At 42.0% G+C, this 17,640-nt stretch overlaps 1 protein-coding gene across 2 annotated transcripts in view; it reads left to right on the top strand.

Annotated features, from left to right (window-relative positions):
• HADH (hydroxyacyl-CoA dehydrogenase) overlaps positions 1-16,026 on the top strand; it is an 83,543-nt gene extending 67,517 nt beyond the window's left edge. Inside the window, exons 5-8 of one of the 2 annotated variants that reach the window (XM_006881102.1) lie at positions 998-1,087; positions 4,892-4,964; positions 14,820-14,936; positions 15,908-16,026. In XM_006881102.1, the coding sequence (XP_006881164.1) occupies positions 998-1,087; positions 4,892-4,964; positions 14,820-14,936; positions 15,908-16,026 (399 nt within the window). Of the gene's footprint in view, positions 1-997; positions 1,088-4,891; positions 4,965-14,777; positions 14,937-15,907 lie in introns of both variants that reach the window. The other variant, XM_006881103.1, reaches the window with a different exon arrangement.
• The last annotated feature ends 1,614 nt before the right edge of the window (positions 16,027-17,640 follow it).

The following is a 17,640-nucleotide window of genomic DNA, read 5'->3' as shown; positions in this document are numbered from 1 at the left end:
TGACATACTTTGGACATGTTGCAAGGAGGGACCAGTCCTAGGAGCAGAACATCATGCTTGGGAGGGTGGAGGGACAGTGCAGGAGAGGAAGACCCTCTGAGGTGGATTGATTCAGTGACTGGGGTAATTGGAGTAGGTGTGTCAGAGACAGTGAGATTGGCACAAGATAGAGCAGGGTTTAGGGCTGTTGTACCTGGGGTCACTATGAGTCACAGGCAACTCAATGGCACATCACAACAACAACAACAACAACTCATCTGTAAGGTAGAGGGGACCCCCATGTTTTAGTGTCTTCTAGCACTGACATTCTGTGAGATAGGAATAGGAACAGAAATCTTGGGGTTCCTATATTTCTTCCTCCCTTGCCTAGTACTATAACAAAAAATATCACATGCAAACACTAGTTCACTTTCCTCCCTGAAGTAATTAACAATAGCAACTAAAACAGTAGCAGAAGTCAGTATTTATGGAACACTTTATTCTTTATGTAAGAGGACGTTTTGGGAGCTTGCTTTTCTGTAAAGCTTTCCAGCCTTGGAAACCCTATGGGGTAATTCTATGCTGTAGTAGAGTGTTTCTGTGAGCTAGAATTGACTTGACTTAAGTGGGTTTGTTTCTTTTGTTTCATTCCTCCTAGGACCTGTACTTCATGTTTTAACCACTAATTTTATTTCGTCCTCTCTTCCACGTCTCAAATTTGGTATAATTTCAGTTTCAAGAAATATGCACAGGATGCATACATATTATATACAAACACAACACTCACATACACACATATACTCTCTTTCTCTCTCAAGTTTGTCCTTGATTTTATACAGCCTTTAATGTTTCATTGTCTTAAAATGAATATTTTGTTGAGTGTTTTCGGTTCCTACGTCTGTTCTGAATAAAAAATTAGTTTTGCTGTCTCTGGGATTTTTTGATTGGCATTTTCTCACAGTTCGTTTGAGGTTAGCTGTTGACTTTCACGTCCTAATTCACTACATTGCATTTCCAGGTCATTAAAACCCCCATGACCAGCCAGAAGACATTTGAATCTCTGGTAGATTTCACCAAAGCTCTGGGGAAGCATCCTGTTTCTTGCAAGGTAATGTATGGGTACTTGGGAAGGGGATGATTTTCCTTGGATTGTGACTCAGTTCTTGGTAGAATTTTGTGAGCAGTGAGCCACTAGCCACTGTAAGCATGCTGGCATCCTGTGAAGAGCAAGCCACACATGCAGCCTCTAGGGCAGTTTGCTGCCAGGGAAACTCGACTCCTAAGCCTTGCCCATGGCCGTCAGGTGGGTAGTCTGAAAGCGGAATGGAGCTCAAGGCATCAGTGGAACAGGGGATGTGAGACTTTCCCTGGGGCCTGGCTTTTGCCCATTCATAACTAGTTTTGCCATTCATAACTAGTTTTGGTTACCCCTGTCAGCTTTGACTTCTTGTGGGCCACTGGGAGCAGAGCCCTGTATGATAAGCTCAGCCTGGAGGACACGTCTACACCACCATTAATGAAGCCTTTTCTCACTACAACAGTGGTTTGTTTTTCTGTATGAAGCATGATTGAGTCAAAAAGGCTGGCTTGACCTCTAGAATTTTTGGGGGGTGTTGTTTTGGTTTTGTGGTTTGTTTGGGTTTCCCCCCATTAAAAAAAAATAATCCTTTTATCGTATATAAAACTATCGCAGTTGTCTGAAATGATAACCTTCATTTTTGTTACCTTTATCTATTGACTTTAGTTTCTCTGTCAAAAACTTAGACTCAGCTTCTGCAGTTTTGGCAAAGGGGCATTTGTATCAAGAAATTATACACTATATTATGAAATTTAATAAATAAGCCCAGTAGGCTTGAGTAGATCAGATTTTGAGGATGGCATAGGATAAGACAGGTTTCAGATCAGTTGTTCATAGGGTTGCAGTAGGTTGTACATGTCTCTGTGGCACCTAACAGCAACCTTTTGACCATGAGATGTGTGTGTGCACGTGCATGTACAGCAAAACTCCATGCTTATATTGGCCAGCAGCTTTTATATCATTATGGTTCTTCTCATGTCCTTCCTTTGCTTGCTAAAATACTTCCAAGTTTGAACTCATCATATTGTGTTAACTCACATAAAATCATATGCCTTGAATCATCTGTCGAACTCATCCTTTCATGTGAACCTCAGTGGCCAAAGAAAGCACATTCCCCTGACTTAAGAGAGAAGTTTGTTATTATCAACTTATTCTTGTTGTGGGCTGACGAGTCGGAACCGACTCATAGCTGCCCCTTCAGCGGGCTTTCAGAGGCAGTTGATCGCGTGAGATGAGACTACCCATCCCTCTCCCAGAGGGTCTCTGTTTAACATCTATTTTTTGCTTTTTAAATCCCAGTTTGAAAATACCACATTTAATAACTGGATATTACGATTATACTTTCTTATGCCATTGTGTTTTGTGAGTGGAAAAAGTAGCAATTGGGTTACAAAGAATAGCCATGCATAGCAAAGTAGCAGCTAGATATAACAAGTGTAAGAAAAAGTTAGCCTTATCGGTAACTATCTGATATAAATCATGGAGCTTGATGATCAATTCTCCCATTATGGTGGCCATGGCAGCTGTGAAGATGGGCAATCATTAATGTCACCGAAATGTCCTTTTTTACATCATTTCAGAGTCTTTCTCTATGTGATACCTGAGGGCTCTCCCAGAGGCATTCTGGCTTAATTATATAGGTTCTTGAACATTCAGAAAAAGAATGGCACCTTCATAGAACAGGGAGATGCTAATATTCCTGCAAATGGCCAGATCCTACAGTAAATATTTTAGGCTTTGCAGATCATGTGATCTCCCTCACACATAATCAGTTCTGTTTAACATATAGGCAACTGAAGATAGTATGTAAAGGGATGAGCAGGGCTGTGGGCCAATAAAACCATACTTATCAAAACAAATTGTAGGCTGGATTTGGCCCATCAGACCATAATTTACTAACACTAAACTTAGAAGAATGACATTGATGTATCCTGAGTTTCTTCATAGGGAGATTGCACAGAGAGGTCATGCTGTAAGGCTACAAGCATGCATGCTGCAGTTGGCCTGACCGGCTTCTTCCCAGCTGCTTAACCTTGGCCAGATTACTTAACCTCTCATGCCTCATTGTTCTCATGCCTCGTGTAATACCTGCTTCAAACGGTTATTAGGAGGAATAGATCAAATCAATTATATAAATTACTTAAAACAGTGCCTGACACATAGTAAGTGAAGCATATACAATAAAATACACAAAAGATTATGAAAACTGTGTTATAACGATATAAATGAAACTGCTTTATAAAAATATTACAAATCTTTATAGCCCCACTAATATTACAAACCCACATAATACAGACTCAGAAGCAAGAGTGGCATCAAAGCTTGCCTCGAAACTCTATGAACCTGGAGAAAAGATGAAAATTTTGTGTTCAAGACAGACTTTCATTGATAGTGTCTCTATGAGTCATCTATGACCCCGTGGCACTTAACAAACAACAACAACAACAACAGTATTACAAGAGTGTCTTTCTCTCAGTCATCAATGTTTTGAAAATGATAATGGAGGAAAACCTGCTATTATTAGCAACAAAATGCAACTTAATTTTATTGAATATTTCTTTGATTCCTAGTGAGACTAAATATTGTGTTTTAGTCTTTATTGAGCTTTTTGAACTCTTGATATTAACCTTTATAATCAGAATATATATGTATGCATTTTTTAGTCTTTTCATACTGTAATGTATTGTGCTGCTTGTTCTCAGGCATGTTCTCAATACCTCTGGATGTTGAAAAGCATATTTTTGCCTTTGTTGTAAAAGTGGTTTCATTTAATTAGTTCTAATTAAACTGATAAAACTCTTTTGTGCACTACTGTGCTTTTGTGGAGGTAAAGGTCATATTGTTTATAGTTTGTCCAAAGTTAGAAGAGATACAGTAATGTTGTTTTCAGTGCCTAGTTTACTTGGCATGTAATCCAGTTTTCCAAAGGAATAATGTAAGGGCTTTATCATCTTAATTCAGATATTTATGGAGTGCCTAGTATATGCTAGAAACTGAATACAAGGTCCAGGACCAGGGTATTTCTTTCCTCAGGAAGAACACAGGCTTTTGAAAAAAGACAAGCTTAGTAGAAAGCAGCTTCACCTAAATACCGTGAAAAAATTACCAACACACCCTTTCTTATATGCACCCACAAGAGATAAAGTCGAGAGCTCACACGGGTCTCAGGAGAAGTGATTAAGCATCTGAGTGAGGAGGAAAGATCATCAAGAGGGTGTGCCCTATGAGGAATTGTCTTCAGGGTCCTGGGTCCTGGGTGGTGTGTGAGGAATGGCCAGCACCTGTGGAGATCTGCTCGGGTGCCCTTCTCCCTGCCCCCTGCCCCTTGCTCCAGCTCGACTGTACCAGGCTGTGCAGTGAAGTGTGGAGATGAGCAGCCAGAGTCATTCTCCTTTGAGGTTTATATAAAATGGAGCATTACCTTTCCTAGATTTCTCAAAGAATATGAGAGAAGGAAGAGCATGTATTTTTAAATGGGATCTTCATCAAGACCCAGGAAGCAGACATTAATTCTCCCAGTTCACAGATAAGTAGATTGAGCATCGAAATGAGGCACGGTCAGAACATTTGAATTGGAAACCGTATCTGCCAAGTGACTGCACTACCTTGATCATGCAGTGATTCTGAGGTAGATTTTTTTTTTAATAACATAATTGTTGGATAAATGTCATATGCGCTACAAATAAGGCAGTGTTGGCTCTTGAAAATGGATTTTTATTATAAATAACTTCATAAAAGTGGAGAATATAATATTGAGTAAAAAGAGGCCGTATATGATCACTTCATAGATGATGTTTACTGAAAATTCACTTTGTTTTTTCTTTCTTAAAACAGGACACACCTGGTTTTATTGTCAACCGTCTACTGGTGCCATACCTGGCGGAAGCCATCAGGCTGTATGAACGAGGTAGCTCTCCTGACCTGGCCTCCTTTAGGAAGAGCGGGTGGGTAGAGTAGAGGAAGGAGCCCGCATGTTCTAGCTGTGAGTTCTGGCCTCACTGCTCTGGGCCATGGGGCCTGGTATTGTGTTCCCTGAGTTCTCTGAAACTTCTGAGGTACAACTCTGAGAAGCCATTATGCCCCAGCCAGGGCAATTCCACAGCTGACCTGGATTTACATCCAAGGCTCATCTTTCAGTTAAGATGTTCACTGCTTTAAAAGGAATAAGTTATAGGTCACTCAGCGAGGTGATAACCCAGAAGTCCTTAAGGTCTTAAAATTCTATGACTTGTGTAATGGGTAAAGGGCAGGCAATAAGGGACAGGGGTAATATGTGGTAAGAACTTCCTAATTAAGCCCTTTGGCTTAATGAATGGTCAAAGCCATTGCTGTGGAGTCCAAACTAACTCATCACTGAGCCTTGAATGGGTTTTCAGAAGCTGTAAACTGCACAGGAGGAGATTGCTCATCTTTCTTCCTTGGAGCAGCTGGTGGGTTTGAACTGCCAGAGAGGGTGCCACCTTTGAGTTAACAACACACCTCTCTCCTCAACATGCCACTAGTTGTTGTGTATCGTTGAGTCAGAACTGACCCATACATAGCTGACAAGCCACAAGTTTTCAGAGGCAGTAAATCACAGGGGAGGGGATTGGCCACCTTTGTCCTGCGAAGCAGCTGGTGGATTCAAACCGTGCACCTTTGCATTAACAGCACAACTTCTTACCACTGTGCCTCCAGCGCTTTTTTTATTACTGGATCACACTGGTGTCGTGGAGTATTGCGTTTTTTTAAACTATTTTTTGTTATATACAGTTGAGTTGGAACTGACTCATAGCTGACTCTCGGTGGGTTTTCAGAGGCAGTTAATTGCATGAGAGGAGACTGCCCATCCTTCTCCCGCGGAGCAGCTGGTGTACTCAAACCTTTGTGCCTTCGGGATTGCAGCGCAGCTTCTTGCCACTAGGCCGCCAGAGCTCCCTATATCAGGCTCTAAAAAAAAATTTTCCTTAGGAAAACTGTTGATGGACAAAGAATAGTCTTCCCTGATCTAGGAATACAGACTTGGGGTGTGTTCCAAGACTATAGATTGACATTTATCCTTCTGTTTGCCTTCTTCCCCATTTCTCCCAAGGTCACTATCCTGGCTGCTTGAATGGTAAAGCAAGCCTTACCAAGCCTGGATGAAAAGCAAGTGTAATTGTTTTCAATTGCTTCATTCACAAATGCTTGTTCTGAGAATGTCATTTTTGAAACAAAACATTTACACCAGCTTTTCCAGTAAGATGAAAGCACATTTGCTTCCTCACAATCTGCTTTAAATATTAAAACTTTGCTCTATGCTTTATGGAAGCAATTGCTTCCCTTTTACTCCAAGATCAAACCAACACTTCTGTGTTTATCTATCAACAAACATGGCTAATTACACCTCAAAGAGAGCATGAAGCATTTTGCCCTACCTTGAAAGGCATTTTTTAAAAATGCTACACGTACACATAGCGTGTGGATGATCCTCATCTACTGGTGTTTTTTTCACTGACACACACTGTCACTTTGATAGGTTTTCTGTGTCATGTATCTAATTGTAAGTTGAAAACAGTTTCTTGGTTCTCACACCATCAGCGATCCCCTGTGAACAGGTGTTTCCCTCTGAGCCTCATCATCCTTCCCTAACCACTGTCAGCTGAGGCTGCATGTGGGCGGGACTCCTGGTTGGCTCTGGACTGTACCAAAGAGCAGAGCCCTTGTCATTGATGCTTGGCTTCTTTTCCCAGTGTCCTTCTCCAGGCTCTTGGGCCAGAGCTGCTACTTCAGAAGGGACTGGACCTCATGTCTGGGATGGAGACTGTTTCCCCACATCCCACAATCCACAAGAAAGTGTCAACTTCTAAGGCTGCACCTCAGGCTTCATACCATGTTCCACGGCCACCTCACCGAGACATTCTTAATGGGTGCCAGCCATTCATTCTCTGTTTACCTGCCGCTCGGCTGCCTTAAGCATTAGTTCTGCTTTGAAACCTGAAATCATCATGGGTTCTTTTCCTTTTGTCTGCCACATCTATCCATTTGCCATTTTAAAATTTATCTCTGTCATGCCTTTTCAACCCACCTTTCCCTGTCAGTCCACCTGCCTCAGCTCCTTCAGGCAGCAAAGGAATCCACGTTACATGTCACATGTCTTTCCAAACTGCTGTCCTCTGTAACACAGCCAGCTGCCATGCCTGCAGGAGTGTCAAGTTGTTGTGGAAAGGTACGACATACTGTGTATAGTTGAGCAAGTCTCAGGATCCAGCAGAATTTGAGAAACCTTTGCAGTGTAAACATTCTGAGATTCTTTCTTTTTTTTTTTTAGCCCAACTTCTTCCAAACTCATTCGGAGAAATTTTTCTCTCCTACACTATTGGTGTTCCCACAGTTGGAGTACTCCTTTGACACATGTTTTTAAATGCTGCTGTGCGTGATGGAATCTTGTCATAAGGTTGTGTAGACTATTTGGGCAGGGAATCCTTTTAGCCAAGGACCAGTTAGGTCTCCTGGACACTGAGCAGTTTCAGGAATCCCAAGGGCCTCTACAGTGTGTAAGTTTTACATGAACACAGTTAAATGTTCAGGGATTCTCATTCCTCCCTGTGTTATACATAATTTGTTATGATTCACACAATCAAATGTCAATATCACACAAACACTTTTCTGATATTCTCTGCTTGCAGCCAAGATCCATCACATCAACAATGATAGTCCTCTTTCCACAGCCTCTTCTGGACCCAGCTTGAATTTCCGGCAGTTCTCTGTTGATGTGTATCCTAGTTATTTTTTAATAATCATCAGCAAGATGTTACTTGCATGTGATATTGATGATATTGTTAAAAAATTTCCAGTCTATTGGATCGCTTTTTTTGGGAAAGAGAACAAAGAAGGATCATTTCTTGTCAGTTCACTAAGTAGCTGTCTTTCAAATTTCTTGGCATAAGGTAGTAGTGAACACATCCAGGGCTACATTCGTGTGTTGAAACACTTCAGTTGGTTTTGAGAAATTCTTGGGTCTTTTTTTGCTAATGCCTCCATGCAGCTTGAACTTCTTCCTTTGTTACCAATGGCCCTTCATCATATGCTTCTTTCTGAAATGGTTCAATGCTGGTAGTTTCTTTTTGGTACAGTGACTCTGCCGTATGCCTTTCACCTACTTTTGATGCTTCCTGCAGCACTTAATATTTTTCCCAAAGAATCCTTCAGTATTGCCACTTTAGCCTTGAATTTGTTCTTCAGTTCTTTCAGCTTGAGAAATGCGAACTGTGTTCTTTGTTCTAACTCTCATCTCTTTTTATATTTTTTCAAAATACTTGATCTTCTTGAACTGCCCTTTGAAATCTTCTGCCCTGTTCTTTTATTTCAGCATTTTATTCCTTTGTTTTGGCTTCTTTTATAATCTAGTCCAATTTTCCAAAGGCATTTGACTGTGTAGATCATAACAAACTGTGGCTGACTCTGAGAAGAATGGGAATCCCAGAACACTTGATCGTTCTAATGCGAAACTTATACTTGGACCAGGAGGCAGTCGTCAGAACAGAGCAAGGGAACACTGCATGGTCCAAAATTGGGAAGGGCGTACGCCAGGGATGCATCCTATCTCCATACCTTTTCAACCTATATGCAGAACAGATTATCCGGGAGGCTGGGCTCTATGAGGAGAAATGTGGGGTCAGGATTGGTGGACGATTTATCAACAATCTGCGTTATGCGGATGACACAATCCTGCTTGCTGAAACTGAGGAGGACCTGACCTCTTGCTGCTGAAGGTCAAGGACTGCAGCCTGCAATATGGATTGAGGCCCAATGTCAAGAAGACAAAGATTCTCACCACTGGACCAGTTGGCAGCATCAGGATGGATGGTGAAGAGATTGAGATTGTACACAGCTTTAGTTTGCTTGGCTCCATAGTCAACAGTCTTGGCACCAGCAGCCAGGAAATTAAAAGGCGCATTGCCATGGGAAAGTCTGCTGTTAGGGACCTCTCCAAAGTACTGAAGAGCAGTGGTGTCTCTCTAGAGACTAAGGTGCGTCTGATACAGGCCATGGTCTTCGCAATCACCTGTTATGCATCAGAGAGTTGGACAATGACCAAGGAGGATAGAAGGAGAACTGATGCCTTTGAGCTGTGGTGCTGGAGAAGAGTATTGAGAATACCGTGGACTGCTAGGAAAACAAACAGATTTATCCTGGAGAGGGTTAAACCGGGTGGCTCCTTGGAGGCAAGGATTCTGAGGCTCTAACTTACTTCGGACATGTAGTGAGGAGAGACCGGTCCTTGGAGAGGGACATCATGCTTGGGAGGGTGGAGGGACGGCGCAGGAGAGGAAGGCCCCCTATGAGGTGGATTGATTCAGTGACCGGGGTAATTGGGATGGGAGTGTCAGCGACAGTGCCATTGGCACAGGACAGAGCGGAGTTTAGGGCTGTTGTACATAGGGTCGCTATGAGTTGCAAGCGACTCGACGGCACATAACAACAACAACAACAACATCTGATAACCATTTTGGGGGTTTTCTTTCTTTGTTTGTTATGATGTTTTGCTTTCTTCATGGATGATGCCCTTGATGTCATCCCATAACACATCTGGTTGATGGTCGTTAGTGTTCAGTGCATCAAATCTGTTCTTGAGATGGCTTTTTAATTCAGTTGGGATAGAATGAAGGTTGTAGTTTGGTTCTTGTGAACGTGTTTTGATTCTCTGCAGCTTCATTTTGAACTTGCACGTGAGTAATTGATGGTCTTTTCCACACTCAGACCCTAGCTTTGTTTTTACTGTTTATATTGAGCTTCTTTATTGACTCTTTACACAAATGTTGTCCATCTGACTCTTGTGTAGTCCATTGTATGGGGTCCATGTGTGTAGTCACAGTTTATATACTTTACAAGGGAACACTGCATGCAGTTTAAAATTGGGAAAGGTGTGCATTACAGTTGTATCCTTTTTCCATACCTATTCAGTCTGTATTCTAAGCAAATCATTTGAGAAACTGGACAATATGAAGAAGAAAGTGGCATCAAGACTGGAAGAAAACTCATCAGCAGCCTGTTGTTGTTGATGTTACGTGCCATCGAGTTGTTTGTGACTCATAGTGACCCTATGTACAAGAGCGCTAAACGCTGTTCTATCCTGTGCCAACCTAGCCATCTCAAACACACTTATTCCCACTGCTCTAGTCACAGAATCAATCCATCTCATCGAAGGTCTTCCTCTCCTTCACTGCCCCTCCAGTCTGCCAAACATGATGTCCCTCTCCAAGGACCAGTCCCTTCTTGCAACATGCCCAAAGTATATCACATGAAGCTTCAGAATCCTTGACTCTAAGGAGCATTCCGGCTTCACCTTCTCCAGGACAAACCTGTTTGTTCTCCTCGCAGTCCATAGTATATTCAACTCTCTTCTTCAGTACCACAGCTCAAAGGCATCAATTCTCTATCAGCCTTATTCACTGTCCAACTCTCTGCCTGTATTATACAGATTACACTACATTGCTTGTAGAAAGTGAAGACTTGAAGCACTTAACAAAATAAAGAAGATCAAAGACTATATAGCCTTTGATATTTACATCTAAATTTCAAGAAAAAAATTCTCACCACTGGACCAGTAGACAACATCATGATTGATGGAGAAAAGATTATTTTTTCTTGAATCCAGTTGGTTCCTATGGCAGCAGCAGTCAGGAAACCAGCAGACTTGTTGCCTTGGGAAAAGCTGCTGTCAAGGACCTACCTCTCCAAAGCTCTAAAGAACAGTGATGTCAGTTCAAAGACAAAGGGTATCTTCTCCAAGCCATGGTATTTTTCACTTCCTAAGCATCTGAAAGTTGGACAGTTGGTTCAGTTGGAATACTGAAAAGAATCGATGCCTTTAAATTGTGATGTGGGGGAATAGTATTGAATATCTCGTGGACTGCCAAAAGGACAAAAAAAAAACTTGCAGGAAATGCAAATATGGTGTGCCTTAGAAGCAAGAATGGTGAAACCTGGGCTCACATGTTTTGGGCATGTTGTCAGGAGGACCCAGTCCTTGGAAAAAGACATCATGCTGGGAAAGGTACAGAGTTAATGAAGGAGAGGACAACCCTGAACAAGATGAATTGACACTAACAGTGGGCTTGAGCTTGTCTGAGATCATGAGGAAGTCACAGGAGAGAGCCATGTTCAGACCTGTTGTTCTTAGGGTCACTGTGTGTCCACAGCACCTCACAGCGACAACAAAGCTCTCCTCCCAGTGCTGCCTGCCAGCTCCCCATGGTGTCCAGTGGTGATTTGTTGTTGCTCTCACCACTGCCCGCTAGGCGCTGTAAGCATCATGGTTTCTGCGGTGTTGGACCTTCTTTTGCAGTGTCCTTTACCTTCTGTCCTCACTCTCAACCACTCAGAATTTTTATTGAGGGCTCGATTGGTGCTGTTAGTCACTTCTGTCCTCTGTCCCTGCGGCTCAGAGTTCTCTTTCTCCCGACCTTTGTGTAGGCTGGTACCCCACAGTGCCCTTGCCTGACACCCTGTGTGACTGGTGCTGGCAGGGTTCGGGGCCACACGCTTGGCTCTTCTAGGGACCACTGTGCTAGTGGCATGCAGTCACGTGTGGCACCCTAATCACTGCCACTCATTGCTCAAAATGTGTTCAGTGGTTCTCTGGTTACCTACCAGATAGAATGCATTTGCCAAAACACCGTCTTCCTCTCATTCTCTGCCCCTGCTTTCATCACCACATGCCTTGTTTCCTGAGTGCTCCAAGCTGGACTGTTGTCATAAGCCTCTTAGATATCCCCACTAGGGCACTTGCCATGCTCTTCCTTGGACATGTAGCTGTCTTCTCTTGTACTCTGTTTTCTAAGGCAAAGTCTAAATATATATATTTAAGTGCTTGCCAAGTCTTATAGAAGTCAATGGCTGTCAGTTTAAATCTGGCTTGTTTTTATTGCAAAGAATGGTTGATAGGTGGCGCTGATGAGCTAGCAGGAAAGGCACTTGGCCAGGCCACTGGTCTGGGTCCTTGTTTCCCGGTGGAAAAGATTTGGGTTTGCTGATGAAGCGTTTGTTTGTAGTTATACACAGAGTTAGTGTCTGTTACTTCAGGGAAGAGAGACTTCTGTGAACCTCCTAGAGTTGGCTCTAGAATGTATGTACTTTTACATTTTTTTAAGGGAGATTGTCAACATTCTCAGAGTACTTGATTCTGAATAAAGAAGTATAAGAATGCCTAGTCTGAAACACAACACAAATTTAACTAGCCTCCAGTTCTCCATTGTATTTCTCTTTATTTTGTTATTGCTGCAACTACTTTATAGTACTCAAAAAAGAATTTTTCATTTTTTTCTCAACTGTAAACCTGTTAAGTTTTTTGCATGTTATCTTCCTATATTTTTAAAGTAAATTAGGCCTCAAATGAGGCTCTGAATCTAGTAGGATTATAGCCTTGCCACTAGCTCTAAGGTTCAGGATCTTCTCCTTGAATATATTCAACTCACTGATGTTCAGTCAGAACCAACTCACAGCTGAGCCTCCAGTGGGGTTTCTGAAGCTGTAAATTATACAGGAAGTGCCATCTTTCTTTCTCCTTGATTATAGAGTCAATTTAAAAACTCTAGTTAGATTGGGATCATTATTAAATCAGATTTCTGCCTCCAAAGAGTTTTACATCCTAATAAAGGAGAAAGAGTGGCAAGAAGCTATGCTACAATCCCGAAGGCACGTGGTTCAAGACCACCAGTTGCTCTGGTGGGAGAAGGATGGTCAGTCTCCTCCCATGTGATTAACTGTCTCTGAAAATCTGCTGGAGGGTCAGCTACCGGTTGGTTCCAACTCAGTAGTACACAACAACAACAACAACAGGTAACATGTTAGATTGTCGTCTCTGATCTCAGACTCACAGCCCTTGACTCATAGCTGACCTCTGATTGGGTTTCTGAGACTGTAACTTGCATAGGAGGCGATTATGTGGTCTTTGGAATAGCAGGATTACGCCCTGTGGATTATGTCACCAGAAGCATCTGGGATGTGGAGTGTATGTATGTATAATGAAGACAAATTTTTAAAAGAGAAAAAGGAAAGGGAGTTGGATAGTGGCAGTCCTCGCATTGCGTTTTAGCACTTGAACTCATTATAGGGAGGTTGTCACCTCTGACGTGATACTCAAAATAGAAAACTGGAGGAAGTCAGGATTTCAGCCATACAGGTAGTTAAAGTCACTGTTCTGAGCACATGGAGTAGTTAAGTACTAAGCCCTGAGAGAAGAGTGGGGTGGGCTGTCACTTCCAGTGTTCCACTTATAAAACCATGGAAGTCTTGAGGTCTAATGAAATCTTCTGGGGGGAATCCATTTATGAGCTATAGAGCCACACCCCAAGTATGCCATGTTCTGTCTCAACCCTCTTTAAATGGGACTACTCATTATTTATAAACCAAGAAATTGGAAATCTGTTTTTCCACATGGAAACAGAAAGCTTATTGCTCTTACCTTTGTTTAGCGAAGTGCTTATGAAAAGCATGTGCTGTTTGTTCTGTCTCGAATGCCCTTCTCACCCATTCTTGGGACTCTCTTCACCCTTGAGAAGCCTAGAACGCTAGGGTGGTGATTTGGTGACCAGGTGGCAGTCTGAATGAGCCTCTCTATCTTTGCGTACACAGAACCTGTGTAGGAGTCATGACTCTTCAGCACTTGTTAGGTGGGCATTTTTTATGTCCATGTCTGAATTCTCTCATCATGAGCACTCTGAGGGCTTGTTTCCTTTCTCTTTCTGCGTTTGGCCCATGTTACACACTAAATGAGTAGCAGCATAGTGGTAAAGAGTTGTGCTGCCAACCCAAAGGCTTGCAGTTTGAACCCACCACCTGCTCCATAGGAGAAAGATGGGCACTCTCCTCTCATGTGATTGGTTGACTCTGAAAACCCACTAGAGGGTCAGCTGTGACATACAGTACATAACAACATACACCAAGGAATGAATAAAGCCATTATGAGTTGATATATATGATCAGTCTTTGTTTTCTTAGAGCTTAAAACTCAAATCACAATTCTCTGAATTCTCTGGTTAACTAAGTGCTAGCGTGTTAATGACAACATCCATAAGGAAGAATTTAGGTGGTGTTTTGATCACCTTGATCTATCTAGAAATCCTTTGACTTATTTTAGTATTTCATATGCCTTGAAAAATACAGTCCTTGTAATTCACACTTTTTATGCCAAAACATTGGAAATTTTTAAGTGCAAGACACTGAGTATTTTGGAATTATTGACTCCTTTTAATTAGCTTTGGAATGGTTGACACTGTTTTCGGTTTGTGAACAAAATCCAAGAGAGCAAGTGTTCTAGATTACCTCCCATGGTTAGGCTGTCTCCAAAGGCCAAGCTGATGCAGAATCAGTCTTATGTGAGGAGGAAAAAGATGGCCCTTGCCTCTGTTATGCCCCTGGCAGTGCTGTGTTTTGGACTCCCACATCCTACCATTGGGCTGGTGCTCAGGTCGACCTGGGGTCTGGAGCCTGGCTGTTGGCTTTCAGGCTCAGGCACTCAGCAGGGCGTGATGTTGAGGGGAGGGGGGACCCTCAAGCCAGTTGATGGGGGTTAGCAGTGCAATTTGAATTCCCCTCATGTGACATGAATAACACTGAAAAATTTGTGACCTATTTGGCTTGTACTTCTGAGATGAATTCTTACCCAAGCCAAAAATCCTGACTATAGCAGCTCTTTGAATGTGCAGAGCTACAAAAGTGCAGTCAGTCATTCTAAGACTAACGCTGCTATGGGGAGACCTGTGGGATGATGGTGATGACTGTGGCCCCTTTCATCCAGGTGATGCATCCAAGGAAGACATCGACATTGCTATGAAGTTGGGAGCCGGGTACCCCATGGGTCCATTTGAGCTTCTTGACTACGTTGGGCTGGATACAACAAAGTTCATCTTGGATGGTAGGGATTGGATTTCTTCATTTTCTGTCGTTTTCTTTAGATAAGGTATTGTCTGAACTGTCGTACGTACTATCTATTTAATACAGACATCCTGAGTCTAAGAAGACCTTCCAGAACACACCTCCCTGCCTTGCCAGTTTAAATATTAAAATTAATAGATGCTAGGAGGAAGATTGTGAGGTGTAGTGCCTCTTAACAAAATAATTGATTTTTATTTTAAATAACTTCTAAATCCCCAGAAAGTTGCACATATACAGTACATAAAAGTCCTGAGAACCCTTCATCCAGCTCCCCCCAGCAGCTCGAGTTTATATAATCAGAGTATCAGTACCAGGAAGTTGACATTGTGTCAGTTATCACATACTGATTTGTGTACCTTTCATTGCAATTAAGTATACATAATTTTTTAGAAAGTGTCCATTTTAATGTAGTGACTCTGAACACATGGTAAAGGTACTTATTAAAACTGGCATGAAGTCAAATGCCAGTCATTACCACCAGCCTTCACAAAGCATGCTTGTATAATTGAGAGAACTGAGATGTATCAGATTTTGAGATTTATGAGGACACAAAATATCAGCAGTAGTAAGTTCAGATTTAGAATATGTATTCTAAGAAGTTAGTTGTTTTAAATGTGTCACTGAGGAGTCAAACTAAGAAATTAACAGGTTTTGCTTGTGCTCTTGGACCGCTTGGCAAACTAATGTTTTACCAGATGTCATGTGCAAATCACATCAGTGATTTACCAGGAGGGGCTTGGATAAACAGCAGAGCCTTTAGCAGTGGGAGTCAAAGAGCACCACCATGTGGCAGCGGCCGAGCCTTCCTTGTGCCTCTGCTGTGATGGCCTGAGGGACTCTTCCCACATCAGAATAGAAGCCTTTTCCCAGCTGTGTCACATGTGCCCCAAGAGTGCCAAGGCATATGAGAAACACAAGACTTCATTCTAAACTCTTTCCCTTCTCTTATAGGGTGGCATGAACTGGATGCCCAGAACCCATTGTTTCAACCCAGCCCAGCCTTGAATAAACTGGTGGCAGAGAAGAAATTGGGCAAGAAGATAGGGGAAGGATTTTACAAACATAAATGATGTGTGGCTTCTCTGGCTCCAGCAAGAACCCATGTAAGCTGTATAGCCAACTCCCCAAGTGCCCACGGGAATGCCCTCTGGTCAGACATTCCCTCACACTGCAGTCTGTTCAGTGTGCATTTTAATGATATTTTTTTTTCTGAAGGAATTATTTTACACTAATTATTACAGGAATAACAAATTTTTTCTTTGAGAACTAATTCCTTTTTAAAATCTCTTCATTTTTGGGTATTTCCTAAAAAGCTTTATACCCCTGGTGCCACTTTTCTTTTGAATCTTTGTTTTTCTAGAGAATCTTCTGAACTTACTCATTTATAAAGGAAAAGCCTTCCTCTGAGAGTGCGCTTTCTTCATCCTTGCCTCTCGGGAGAGGCTCACGAGCCATTGAGATGTCTGGGAAGTGTGTGTCTGAGAACATTTGCTACCTACAGCTTCAAGCCTTATTATACATTATGGGTCTGACACACACGTCATGTCCTAGTCAGCTCATCTCCAGGATGCTGCTGCTGGACTGGTGGAAACATCTCTTTCTGCTGGGTTTGCAAGAAGAGGTCTATTTGCATTGTCACCCAACCTGCAATCTTAATCATTTCTGTCTCTAGTTCTTATTTTTTTAAAAGGAAAAAGAAATCAGTGGATTACAAACTGCCTATAAATTGACTTTAATAAATGTAATCTTCTAATCTGTAAAATCATTAATTGAAAAATAAAAAATATCTTTTATTTTAGTTGTACATCATAAGCTGAATGGTGTTATAAAAACAGAGATTGGTGATTCAAGCAAAAGCTCTGTTGCATCTTCTTTAGCTTACATCAGTCTGTGACTCTCGCATCTAGATTTCCTACCAATAAGCAGTAATATGACACAGATTTTTCTAAGGAGCATCTGTTTCTTCTTTGCCAGCAAAGTCAAATAGTGTAATTCAAGCTTCTTTTAATCATTGGCCCCAGAAAGTATCTTCTAAGATTGAATTCTGGACCCAGAAAGTTGTCAGAAGCACCGAGGTCCAGTAGCCTAACTTACAGAGAATGTCTGTGATGTGACCCAGGTACCAAGAATCTTATAGAATCAGAACTAGGTTGTGATGATAAAATTAAATGCAAAATAGAAACTCTCAATCCAGAGTTGTAGACGGCATTTTCAATAACATAGACTTCGCAATTCTAATGACTGAGAAATTTTATTTTTTTCATTCTGTGATTGATAAAAGGAAGCTTATAAGTTTTCTTAAATTTTAATCTAATTACAGTATAATGTGAAAATAAGCAAACGCACACTCACATTTCTACCACACGTAGAACATCGTTTAGGAAACTTTTGAGTTATTCTTAGAAAATGACTCCTAACGAAAAAAGGAAGCACCTGTGAAGCCGCCACATTTCCACTCATGAGGGTTACCCGGTGGTCCCACGGGCCCTGCTCGTTCCCAGGCCAGCTCTTGACCTCTGACATGAGCCCTGGACTTTAGAGAAGGAGGCTTCTCTTCTCACACTGCCCAGAGTCCCCATAGGATGTGGCCGTTGTCCTGGAAATGGTGGGGCTCCTTCTTGACCACTAAATTCCAGTAAAGAGAGAATTCAGCAATGTGTCTTCTCAGCTCTTGAGCTGTGCCT

This window comes from Elephantulus edwardii, unplaced genomic scaffold (assembly GCF_000299155.1).
Source record: "Elephantulus edwardii isolate Elephantulus edwardi_28Jun2011 unplaced genomic scaffold, EleEdw1.0 scaffold00012, whole genome shotgun sequence".
Classification (NCBI taxonomy): Eukaryota; Metazoa; Chordata; class Mammalia; order Macroscelidea; family Macroscelididae; genus Elephantulus; species Elephantulus edwardii.
Note: the sequence above shows the minus strand (reverse complement) of the source record. Positions and strands in the feature narration are given on the sequence as shown.